The sequence below is a fragment of the Hipposideros armiger genome, unplaced genomic scaffold (assembly GCF_001890085.2).
Source record: "Hipposideros armiger isolate ML-2016 unplaced genomic scaffold, ASM189008v1 scaffold_738, whole genome shotgun sequence".
NCBI lineage: Eukaryota > Metazoa > Chordata > Mammalia > Chiroptera > Hipposideridae > Hipposideros > Hipposideros armiger.
The window spans coordinates 391,546-402,312 of record NW_017732088.1 but is presented as its reverse complement, the minus strand read 5'-3'; the positions used below and the strand labels follow the sequence as shown (position 1 = coordinate 402,312).

General features: G+C 42.2%; 2 protein-coding genes across 5 annotated transcripts; both read left to right on the top strand.

Moving 5' to 3' along the window:
* Nucleotides 1-9,663, top strand: MTCP1 (mature T cell proliferation 1). 4 transcript variants are annotated; one of them, XR_002122260.1, is made up of 7 exons: nucleotides 1-454; nucleotides 5,408-5,559; nucleotides 5,676-5,846; nucleotides 5,928-5,979; nucleotides 6,069-6,518; nucleotides 7,445-7,512; nucleotides 9,639-9,663. XR_002122260.1 is itself a non-coding variant. In XM_019627637.1 (4 exons), exons 1-3 carry the CDS (start codon nucleotides 5,455-5,457, stop codon nucleotides 5,973-5,975), a joined length of 324 nt encoding a protein of 107 aa, XP_019483182.1. In that variant the 5' UTR covers nucleotides 461-5,454; the 3' UTR covers nucleotides 5,976-5,979; nucleotides 6,069-7,438. The 4 variants fall into 4 exon arrangements, 1 of the variants encoding a protein (XP_019483182.1); XR_002122261.1 differs by lacking the exon at nucleotides 1-454 and adding an exon at nucleotides 461-3,880; XR_002122259.1 differs by lacking the exon at nucleotides 1-454 and having other exon boundaries at nucleotides 461-5,559.
* CMC4 (C-X9-C motif containing 4) lies at nucleotides 1-10,003 on the top strand. Its single transcript, XM_019627638.1, has 3 exons — nucleotides 1-454; nucleotides 7,445-7,512; nucleotides 9,639-10,003. Exons 2-3 carry the CDS (start codon nucleotides 7,455-7,457, stop codon nucleotides 9,785-9,787), a joined length of 207 nt encoding a protein of 68 aa, XP_019483183.1. The 5' UTR covers nucleotides 1-454; nucleotides 7,445-7,454; the 3' UTR covers nucleotides 9,788-10,003.
* Nucleotides 10,004-10,767: the final 764 nt, after the last annotated feature.

Genomic DNA, 10,767 nt, shown 5'->3' with positions numbered 1-10,767 from the left:
GCCTCAGGCGGACGTGGTCTTTGAGCAGCGCCCGGGCGCCCGGGCACGCGCCTCCCGAGCGCCGGCGCCCATTTTGCCCGCCCGCAGAGGAGAGCCGTACGCGCGGCCTACATGCTCTGGGGACAGCCCTGAGGCGGCATCGCCGCGCTCCAACCTCTTGAGCCAGGGTGACGTTCTTTTGAAATTCGGTCCTAAGATAGTTAAGGTTTTATTTTATTTTGTTTTGTTTCCAAGTTACGGCCCCTGAATTTTGTACCACTCTCCCTGGACCACTTCCGGTTGCCGGCCCTTGCCTCGTAACTTCGGTTCGGGTGACCTCGGCCCCGGATGCCCCTCGCCTCGTCCCGGGCTCACGTCCCGATCCCGGCTTGACTGGCCCAGGTTGGGGGACCTGGAAGTTGTAGCCTCGCTGCTCTAGAGGCGGATTAATTAGCCCAAGAAACATTATATTCATGTGAGTAACCTCTTGCAGAAGCAGTGCTATACTGTATCTGAAAAAGTATCACTCTTACGCTTGGCTGCTGCTACTTTCTACAAAGGCTTTTAAGTATCTATTTGTTGCAAGGAAGGGGAGTGGGGGACTTGAGGTTTTATCCAAGGTCTGACGTATCACAGTAGTTCTGTACAAGTTTCCTCAGCTCTCCTTGTCTTAATGATACCAGACATGGTGAAATTATGTGTAAAAGTAATTTTCTTTTGACGTATCTCAAAGTCCAGATCTTCCAACTGCCAAGGTTAGGAATCACGTGGATTTTAGGAACGATTCTAAATCAAAGCAAAATATATGCCGTGCCGCCTCCACAGCCCATCAGCGTTTGTTTGTTTGATCTGGTTTTCGATTCCCTGTGTCGTTTTGAAGCCAGGCAGACATGGCAGTACTGGAAAGGGAACATTCCCAAGGTTCTACTTGAAGAGGTGTTGATGCTTTGCTCTTTTCTCCCAAGTCAGTTCCAACCCAGGTCTCCCCACACACAGGGCCCACACCCATAGAACTCTCTGTGTGGTATGTATGCCAGCAACCCCCATTTCTACTGCTTAAGGACCACATGGCACATCTTTCCATGATTAATTTTGATAATGACGAAGCTTGGGAGAAATTTCAAGTGTGCAATTACATTGGACCCATCTAAATTTTCTATTGCGTTTCAGTTTTGCACCATATATTATTTTCAATTACTGTTCATGATTAGTATGCTCTGACCTGATGGGGCAAGAATGGCTGCTCTTCTCAATGTTTAGTGATGGGATATTTTGAGTATAAAGTGCTTTTAGGCATCTTCAAGAAAAAAACAACTTTTGTTTGTTGGCGGTGTTAATCTCATATTCCAGAATGACATTCTCTAACTTTTATAATGCTCATGGCTGCATTTTACAGCTGTAAACGTGTGGTTGGAGTAGGAAAAAACTATTACCATGTATGGCAAGCTTATTATGTGCTAGACAATCTACTAAGCATTTATGTACTTGTATATGTAAACTGCCCCAACTGGACACAGTCTCTGCAGCTTCTTAGCTGTGTGACCTCATGCCAGTTACCCAACTTCTCTGTACTTTACTTCCCTCACCTTTAAGTGGGGGAAATAGTGGTATCCATCTAATCAGGTGATTATTAAAAGATTCAATATATATAAAACACATAGGAAGTGCTAAGTAAGTGCTGACTATTAGGATCAATATGTTCTTTAGTTCTCATTTTACAACTCAGAAAACTGAGATGTAGAGAGGTTAACTTGTCTGGGGTCACCAAGCTAGTAAGTGGCAAAGACAGGACTCATACACAGGCCAGACTGACTCCAGGGCCTATACCCTTGGTAACTTCACCATAGTAATTGGATGAGTTTATTAACTGACTTCAAAAGAAATAAGTGTATTCAACTGATTAATGTTTAAAAACTGTTAAAACACCTGGAAATTAAAGCAAATTATCCTATCTTAAAAAGATACAAAATAATTCATTCTGTAAAGGAAAACAATAATGGTTTTACTTAGATTACTACCTGCAGAAGCGCTTCTATGTTGTATATCATCCATTTAAAACATAATTTACAAAATGCCTAAGAAATAATCTGTCTAAGCCAGTGTGGTCTCTGACTGGCATCGAGGTGACTCCCGTGGGGACAATCTTTTTTAGTGCCTTCATGGATGATAAAGCTATGTAAACGCTTTTTTTAAACTCGTTTGAATTTGCAGCCGGTAGTATTCCTTGAGTTTAGTGGAACAGGTTTAGGTTCTGTGTATTGTGTTGCACCTTGTACCTAAGTTTATCTTGAGGTTTTAGGAGATTTAGCTCAGTTCAAGGGATCCTGAATTTTGTGAACAAGTGACATGTGCACAAATATGTTCTCTAGTCAAATAAATTTGGGAAATGTTAAACAAAATAAAGTTTCTTTACTACCTAATTTGCCAGAGCTTGTATCATGTTAATGTGCTTTATTCCTCTACAAGATTCCCAAACTTATTTGACCAAAGAAAAAGCTAGGGGCAAGTGTTCCAAGAATCACATTGAGGGAAATGGTATCCCATTCATATAACCTTTGATTCTGTGGGCTTCGATCTTAATTCCTCTCAGCCTTTGCTTTTCTCTGCTGAGGATGTTGGTTCATGTTCATATGACAGCTTTGCAGCCCCTTAATCACTGCAGTTGACTTTCCCTGGGCCTGCGTGCTGAGTGGTGGCATACACAAGTTCAGAGTCATGTGCTGTGATTTGTTCCCAGGCTCATCCTGCCAAAGCCCAGCGTGCTAGCCTTTGGGTCACAGCAGCACGTCACGCTCCCTTTCTTCTGAGAATATTTTGTAATGATTCATAGGCCTTTGTAGTGATTCTGAGTACCGTCTCTAATTAGTTTACTCTGTGTTCCACTGGAGTTATTTCCTTTTAATGTCAGTGTAACCTGTAAAATTTTGCTTTTCATTCAAAACAAATTTAAATGTCAGTAATGTTGGTTGTTACTAGGATCTATCTGTGAAGTTGAGATGGTCCTAAAACCCTTAACACTTGGTTTCTACTTAAAAAAAAGTGACCACACTTCTTTTGTGCTGAAAATCCAGACTTGCGTATATTTTATTTTGATATTAACATCAAAATACTGGGTTTTTGTTTGTATCACTCTTTTTGAAAGCCGTGGGGAGAAGGAGAGGCAGAATAAATGTATGTGTTAAATGGGGAAAAAAAGGCTTTGGAAAAAAATATATAGTTATATAATACTGACACCTAGAGAATCAGTTTCTACCTGTGTATATGTGACCTTCATCTGCTTCCCTTCTCTACTCACCATATCCACCCATGCACAGGAATGTTATTTGACTAGTACTTGAGACTTAGGGTGCCCAGTACTGTATCATTCCTGCTATTGGAGAGCTTATAATAATGTATATGGGGAGAGACAGGACTTGTGAAATAAGCAGAACAAATAAGGAGGGCAATTTCTAATTAGAGGCCAAAATGTGAGCTTTAGTTTAGACGTAAATGCTATAGTAATCATAAGAGGCAAGAAGTTTTCATAGAGAAGGCAGGCACCTGCACTGTGCTGTGATAGGACTGAGATAGACAAGGAGGCCTCAGGAGACATTTTTGGCAAGTGAGAAGCAAGGTCAATGATATGGAGCTAGAAATGAGTCTGGAATGTGGAGGAAAGTTTATCACAAATATGGTGGGAGTACTGCTTCCAAGAAATGGTGACAGACAGGATGTAGCAACTGAAGGACATAAAGAAGTCCAAGCAAGATAACTCGTAAGTTTTTAGTCTGCTGGATCAGAAGGGGTTGGGGTTGCCATTGAGAGCAAGGAGAAGGGGTTTCACTTTAGATGAATCTGAAATGAGCAAGACGGGAGCTTAGGATATAACAACTAAAGAAGATGAAGAAGTCCAAGATAACTCGTAAGTTTTGAGTCGGCAAGATTGGGAGGGGTGGTGTTGCCAATGAGAGAAATCCTGATTTGGTTAAGGAGAAGGGTTTTGAGTTTAGGTGAATCTGAAATGAGAGACATGGGGGCTTATGATAATAGGCTCAGAGTCAGATCCGGTCAGCGTACAATGGGTGAAGTAACTGTGATGTTCTTAAATGAGTTGCTAAAGTCAGACCATTTCTTAAGTCTATAAAAGATATTTTCTACTTTCCTGTTAGGGAAGGTCAACTAACAACAGCGTTAAGAAAAAACACAAATCAGACTCAGGTTGTTGTCCTTGGAAAAAGGGCTTAGTTTAGCTCAGTTAGCTCTCTGTGGCTAGCTTTGTCCTGGGCTGCATCATACTGTGTCCCGGCATCCTGGCATCCCGTTTGCTCTTGGCATCCTCACTTGAGGGTTGAACAGCTTCCCAAGCTGTGCTGCAGTTCTTTTCCCACCTAATGGGAATAGGAGGCCTTCGTTTTGCGGGGCAGATCCCCCAGTGCTGCACCTGTGCTCTGCCAAAGGTAGAAACACAGTGAAAAGCACGCTGTGACACTATGAGCCAGCTCCAGCAGATTCCTTCCTGCTAAATTGCAGGTCAAGTTATTATGAGGCCCTGAAATGAGGTACAGGGCTGGGCGGAGGATCCTTATGCAGTTAGGAGGCCAGCCTGCCTTACGCAGACTTTGCCCAGGAGGTGGGATTTCTCTACACCTCTCAAAGGGCAGAGGGACTTGTATGGCCTCTGACTTGGGAAATCAAGAGTTTCAACCCACAACTCTGAGGGGAAATGGGCTCTGATGACATCCTGAAGTGTTAGTAAAATGAAACAAGAACTTAGGTGGATAACTATCATTTTCTCTCATTCAGCTCCGAATCACCATGATCCCCAAAGTCTCTTGCAGCTGAAAAATTCCATGAAGCAACCTTATTTTCCCTAACATGAAAAACCCCTTCTGGAAATGCCCAGCTGCTCTAAGTAAACTGATAAATAGGTCGTTTGCTCTGAAAACAAGCTTTTCATTTCAGTTTAGAAAGCCATGCACATGATTCGACCTTCACAATGTTGCCTTTGAACTGGAAACTGTTTGGAAGGGAGTCTTACATGGGGAAGATGGCATTCGTGTGTCTGTTACACTGCACTCCTGCCCAATAAGTGTGTCCCGAGGCACGCGCCTGTGCATAGCCGGTTGCTGACTGCATTTTGTCAGACACTGCTTTGTGAATGCAGACTTGGGACCACTGCCCAGCTTCCTGTAGTGCTAGTCCTCCATTCCCACAGAACTCCTTCCCTAACCAAATCCTTGAGTGCTTCGTTGTCACCCCGAGGCTCTGCCTGAGTGTCACTTCAGTGTTGTGCATCAGATGTCCTTGGTTCCATTTAGGCTGTGCAAGTAGACAGACATGTGAGGTTTGGTTCTGGTTGGTAGTTGCTAGCACCAGGTCACATTGCTCCCCCGGTGAGTTCATTCAAACCCCAAAAGTCACACCTGTGTCCTGTGCGCGGGTGCTGCAGGCTTAGGTGGAGAAAAGCAGGGCTAGAATTGGAACTCAAAGCCCAGAATGTCAGGAGAGGATGTGGGGCCCCCGCCCGATCACCTCTGGGTTCACCAAGAGGGCATCTACCGAGACGAATACCAGCGCACGTGGGTGGCCGTCCTGGAAGAGGTAATTGCCTACATTTTGCTTCTTTGTTATTGATTTTGCTTTCAAGCAACTTAGTTTCTAATTAGCCTCAATATCCTGAAGCTTTGATTTTATTTTTGATCACTTCTTTCCATTAGGACACGAATTTCCTAAGGGCACGAGTCCAGCAGGTTCAGGTTCCCTTAGGTGACGCAGCTAGGCCAAGCCACCTTCTTACCTCCCAGCTACCTCTCATGTGGCAACTCTACCCTGAGGAGCGCTACATGGATAACAACTCTCGCTTGTGGCAGATCCAGCATCACTTAATGGTACACATGTCGCTTACTCATTTTCCATTGTATCGGGACTCTCATAACAGAGTGCTCTATAAACTTCTCTTTTTCTGACAGGTCAGGGGAGTACAGGAGCTGTTGCTTAAGCTTTTGCCTGATGATTAACCGGGTATGTATTTTGGTTGCTCCCCTGTCTCCCCTTCTTTTTTCACTCTATTTGGTTTTGGTAGTTTTAATGCTCTTTTTTTTTTCTTCCAGGTGCTGGGATTCTAGGAAGACATGCTGCTCTGTTCTGTTCAGTATATGGCAGTCACTTCATCCACCACTGCAGTGCACCCACCTGTGGGCCTGGGGGAGGGAGTGGGTTGACAAACTGCTCAAGAACACAGAAGTTTAGGAAGGGTCATGAAGACCACCGCAAGTGGAACTGCAGAGAGAGGGTTACGCAGGCAGAAAGCACTTAGTCAGGATACGTAACTTGAAATTGACTCCTTTGGAAATTGCCATAGAACCTTTAATGGACATCATCAGCTGGAACCGGGATCTGATGAATCCCACAAAAGTCAGCACCCGCTACAGAACAGATGCTCTGATCACCAAGGACTTGGTACTGGTTTAGAGAGAAGAGAGCAGCTCCTAGCAGCATCAACATCTATTGGTCGCTTATTTGCCCAGCAGCAATTCACCCGCCTTTCCTTCTCCCATCCTGTAAATATCCTAGGTTTTGCTCCAGTGTTTCCCATCCCAGTACTGACCTAACTTGGATCCACTGAGAACTTAGGGGTCTCTGGGGGAAAAAAAGGAGGTTATTTGCATTAATGGAATTAGCTACAAAGGCTCCTGGGCCTTTTTCCTTTCTGAAATTGTGTCTTGAAAATTATTCAAAGTTGCTGATCAAAGTCATGGGCACTTAAATTTATTTTCTGGTTACAGATATTTTAAATAAGTTGCTTTCTGTAAGAGTGCCAAAAACCATTTTAGCTGCTTAACTAGCACCTTTCTCAGGAAGTAATAATAGCACCAAATATTGCTGATTCCTAGGAAAGCATTTACTACCTGATAAAGAATTTCCTGAGTTAAAAGTTATAATAGTTTATGTGCATTAAAAACCTTAGTTTTACTTTCCAAAAATCTTGGGAATAATAGCTACCATGTAGGCATCCTTGATGCCTTCCAGGCACCATTCTATGCACTTTATAACATTTAATCCTCCCATCAGTGCTTTGAGGTAGGTATGATCCCCATTTGATACACAAATAATAAGGAAAAAGGCTCAAGGAGTTTAGTCATTTACCAAGGGTGGTTTTGTGAATGATACGGCCGGGCAGTGGGCAGGCCCTTCAGGCTGCGGCGTCGGCTCCTCTAGCCCGACATTGGTTTACAGTATTCGAGATGAGTTGATTGAATTCAAGGGGAAATTTTTCCATGTAAAGCTATTTATATCTTCCAAATTGAATGAAATATTATAAAAATACAGCTGATTCATCCTATGAATGGGAAGAGTATTTTTTAGTGTAATTGTCCTGCAACAATTGGAAGGGCATACTGCTTGCCTCTGAAGAAAATTCCTTCTAGAGGGGCTTTAAAGTCTTTATGGATAAAAGACAAAATAAAAATCATTTTTCTTATTTTAGTTTTCTGGATATGCTGCAGAAGGATCCGTGCCAGAAACAAGCCTGTGAAATACAGAAATGTTTACAAGGTACTATGTTCAAGGCTTTTTTTTTATGTTTCCATTTTATCTGTGAACTAACTACAAGAGACCAATTGTTCTTTTTATCAGCATGCTACATTAACTCCTCTCAGAATGTACTATTTCTATAATTAACTTATCCTGAAGATTTTCCTCACTGTATGATCAAAGTTGCAGAAAATAAAAAGTAATGGGCAGGGAGGGATCTGGGCAGGAATCCGTCTGAAAAGCTAGCTAACCAGGTGATTTTAAAGTGCAGCTAGAGTTGAAAATTACTAAGCTGAGCAAAATCCTTTTTTAAAAAAGACTAGTTTTAAAATGGGTTGATTATACTTTGTGGCTGACAGCTCACTTTTTAAAAATCAGGTTAGAAGGGGGGCAGGGTTGAAAATACAATTGGATTTAGGCTGCCGAAGTCAACAACTAACTCTTTAAGGCAAAAGTGAATTTTAACTAAAGCATATTTGATGGGATTTGTCCATTTGGTTTTAAATCAGCCAATAAATTGGACCAAATGCCAGAGGATTTTATGTTTTTCAATCAGCAAATGATTATTGGCACTAACAATCAGAAAAAAGCTACTAGACTGTCTGCATTTAAAAATCAACTTTTAAAATCATCATTCCCATTATTGAAGTACAGTAATAGAGATGGATGCCCATGAAAACATAAAAAGGTAGGAAGCAAAAATGTTGAGTTCACTCAAAGACTCAGCACCAAAGAAAACCCTTGCTTGTATACTTCGACTTTTAACTTTCATTCTTGGACTTCTCATTTTACGATGTAAGCAGTATTTTATAAAATATTTTAATCTAAAATGTTAATGTGTAATAATGCCATTTTATTCATCCCTTTCTTCCCTTCCTCCAAATTTAAGAAAAACGAAAAATCTTTTTCACAATCAATTTCATCTCCCAAATAAATTTTTAGCTAATTTGATTAGCAACCTGTGGCTAATGGAGAACCAGAATGAAATTAGAGCTGGTTGCACCCCCTTGCTACTGTGTGGGAGGATTGAGGCCTGGAAGGACTAAGAGAAAGCATTTCACATTCCCTGGATGACAAGCACAGCCGAAAGGGCTTTAAACATAAAAAGTAATTTAATCCTTTCATCCATGAGGTAGATGCTACTGTGACCCCCAGTTTATAGATGGGGAAATCAACACAGGAGTTATGCAACTTGCCCGGGGTCACACAGCTAGTAATGGGTACAGTGAGGACTTGAATCCCTTTGATCTGGCTCCAAGCCTGCACTCAGCCACCCTACTATATTCCCTTACTAGTCAGAATTGTCTTTCCAATTCTGGGCTAACTCCCATGCACCCCATTTTAGTATCGAGGGACTCAGATCAACTGCAGCTGACCTAGAACCTTTAGGTCAAGTGCTCTTTGACTTGGGGTCTGTATATAGCAGAGGTTTGCGTATGTTTTCTGTAAAGGACCAAACATTTTAGGCTGGAGACCAGGAGGTCTTTGTTGGAGAAGGAGAGAGAACAACTCTTTGTACTGTAAAAAAGCATTATTAACTCAGAGCTGTAAAAAGGTGTTGAATTTGACCTTGCGCCTGCAGTTTGGGAACCTCTAAGGCACTGACTTGGTTGGGAAGGTCTACGAGCCAGCCAGCTGCCTTAAACTGTGCAAAATAACATGCACGGTATGTGCATTTTTCTAATTCACCAAATTATGAATGGAGTTAGTGACTCCCCAAAAGGGGGGAGGATAAAAACCCCTTATATGTGCCCTAGAAAAAGGCGCATAAGCTAGTAACAACCTTAAAGAAAAGGAAATTATATACAGAGGGTGCCAAAAAATGTATGTACATTTTAAGAAAGGAAAACTATTAAAATTGTAATAATATATACTGATAACAAAAGATGAAAACAAGTCTTTTGTATACATTTGTTTGGCACCCTCGGTATAAAAATATCTTTTGACCACTTTGTAAATCCCACCTTTCTTCCCAATGAACTTGATGGATCTCTAAATCAGGGAGAATTCAGTGGCCCTGGGTACCACCTCTTTCTTTCAGGTCTGTAGATCCAATAAAGTGAAAAGGAGTGGGAAGCAGTGATGTAAAACTCCCTTTGTCTTAGTCCTGTGAGATCATGACTGGGGTCTGCCTGTCTGTTTTTCAGCCAACAACTACAGGGAATCTCAGTGTCAGGCTGTCATCCAAGAACTTCGTAAGTGTTGTGTTCGGTATCCCAAGGGAAGATCTCTCGTCTGTTCAGGATTTGAAAAAGAAGAGGCAGAAAAGCTGACACTGAAGTCCACAGCCAAGTAAAGTTCTGCCGAGAAGCTCAACGCTGCACCACATTTCCACCAAGCAAGTTTGCTTTATCCTCCTGACTTCAGGCCAGGTAGCAGCAAATATCAAATGAAAAAGTCAACTATAAAAGTTAATAAATATGCCATCTATGCAGAACAGATAGAAATATATCCAACAAAAATGGAGACTGTAATAAAACTGAGCCGCTAAAATAAACCTGTTAAGTGAAAATTTTTGGTTTGGTACTTGTGATATTGTCACTTAGAAGAAATATTATCTTTGGTCCGTCTCCGTTCCTGACACAGAGCTCCTAAAACCCTTTGGGATTTCCTAACTGATAAGAGCAATAAAGGTGGCTTTTTTTACATTAACGAGGTGACTTGGAAAGCGCCTAGGTAACCCTTGGATAGGGGCTGGTTGCCAGGGGAACCAACCACATGATTAGAGGGTTGGAAGTTTTAGTCCCCACCCCTGACTTTTGGAGAGAGGAGAGAGGCTGCAGAAGATTGAGTTCAGTCACCAGTAGCCAATGATTTAATCATGCCTGTACAATGAAGCCTCCACAAAAACCCAATAGGACGGAACAGCTTCTGGTTGGTGAACCAGAATGCACGCATGTGCCAGGAGGGTGGTGCACTTCAGTTCCATGGAGACAGAAGCTCCAGAGAGCAGGACCCTTCTGGACTTGGCCCTGTGCACCTCTTCATCTAGCTGTTCCTATGTGTCTATAATAATTTTTATAATGAACTGGTAAGCATTTCAGTCAATGTTCCTCTGAGTTCTGTGAGCCACTCTAGCAAGTTAATCCAACCCGAGGGGGTGTCTTTGGGAAGCTCAGATTTGTAGCCAGTCAGTCAGAAGCACAGGTGATAACCCAGACTTGCAACAGGCGTCTGAAATGAGGGCTTTCTTGTGGGACTGAGCCCTTAATCTGGAGTATCTGACACTTAACTCCAGGTAGAGAGTGTCATAACTGAATTAAATTTGTAGGACAC

What these genes read in the sequence shown, in the direction of transcription:
- CMC4 (XM_019627638.1), top strand. Translation starts at nt 7,455, where the DNA reads ATGCTGCAGAAGGATCCGTGCCAGAAACAAGCCTGTGAAATACAGAAA. An exon ending in AATACAGAAATGTTTACAAG is followed by an intron (nt 7,513 to 9,638) that starts GTACTATGTTCA and finishes TCTGTTTTTCAG; the next exon opens with CCAACAACTACAGGGAATCT.
- MTCP1 (XM_019627637.1), top strand. Translation starts at nt 5,455, where the DNA reads ATGTCAGGAGAGGATGTGGGGCCCCCGCCCGATCACCTCTGGGTTCAC. An exon ending in GGGTGGCCGTCCTGGAAGAG is followed by an intron (nt 5,560 to 5,675) that starts GTAATTGCCTAC and finishes TCTTTCCATTAG; the next exon opens with GACACGAATTTCCTAAGGGC. An exon ending in AGATCCAGCATCACTTAATG is followed by an intron (nt 5,847 to 5,927) that starts GTACACATGTCG and finishes TTTTTCTGACAG; the next exon opens with GTCAGGGGAGTACAGGAGCT.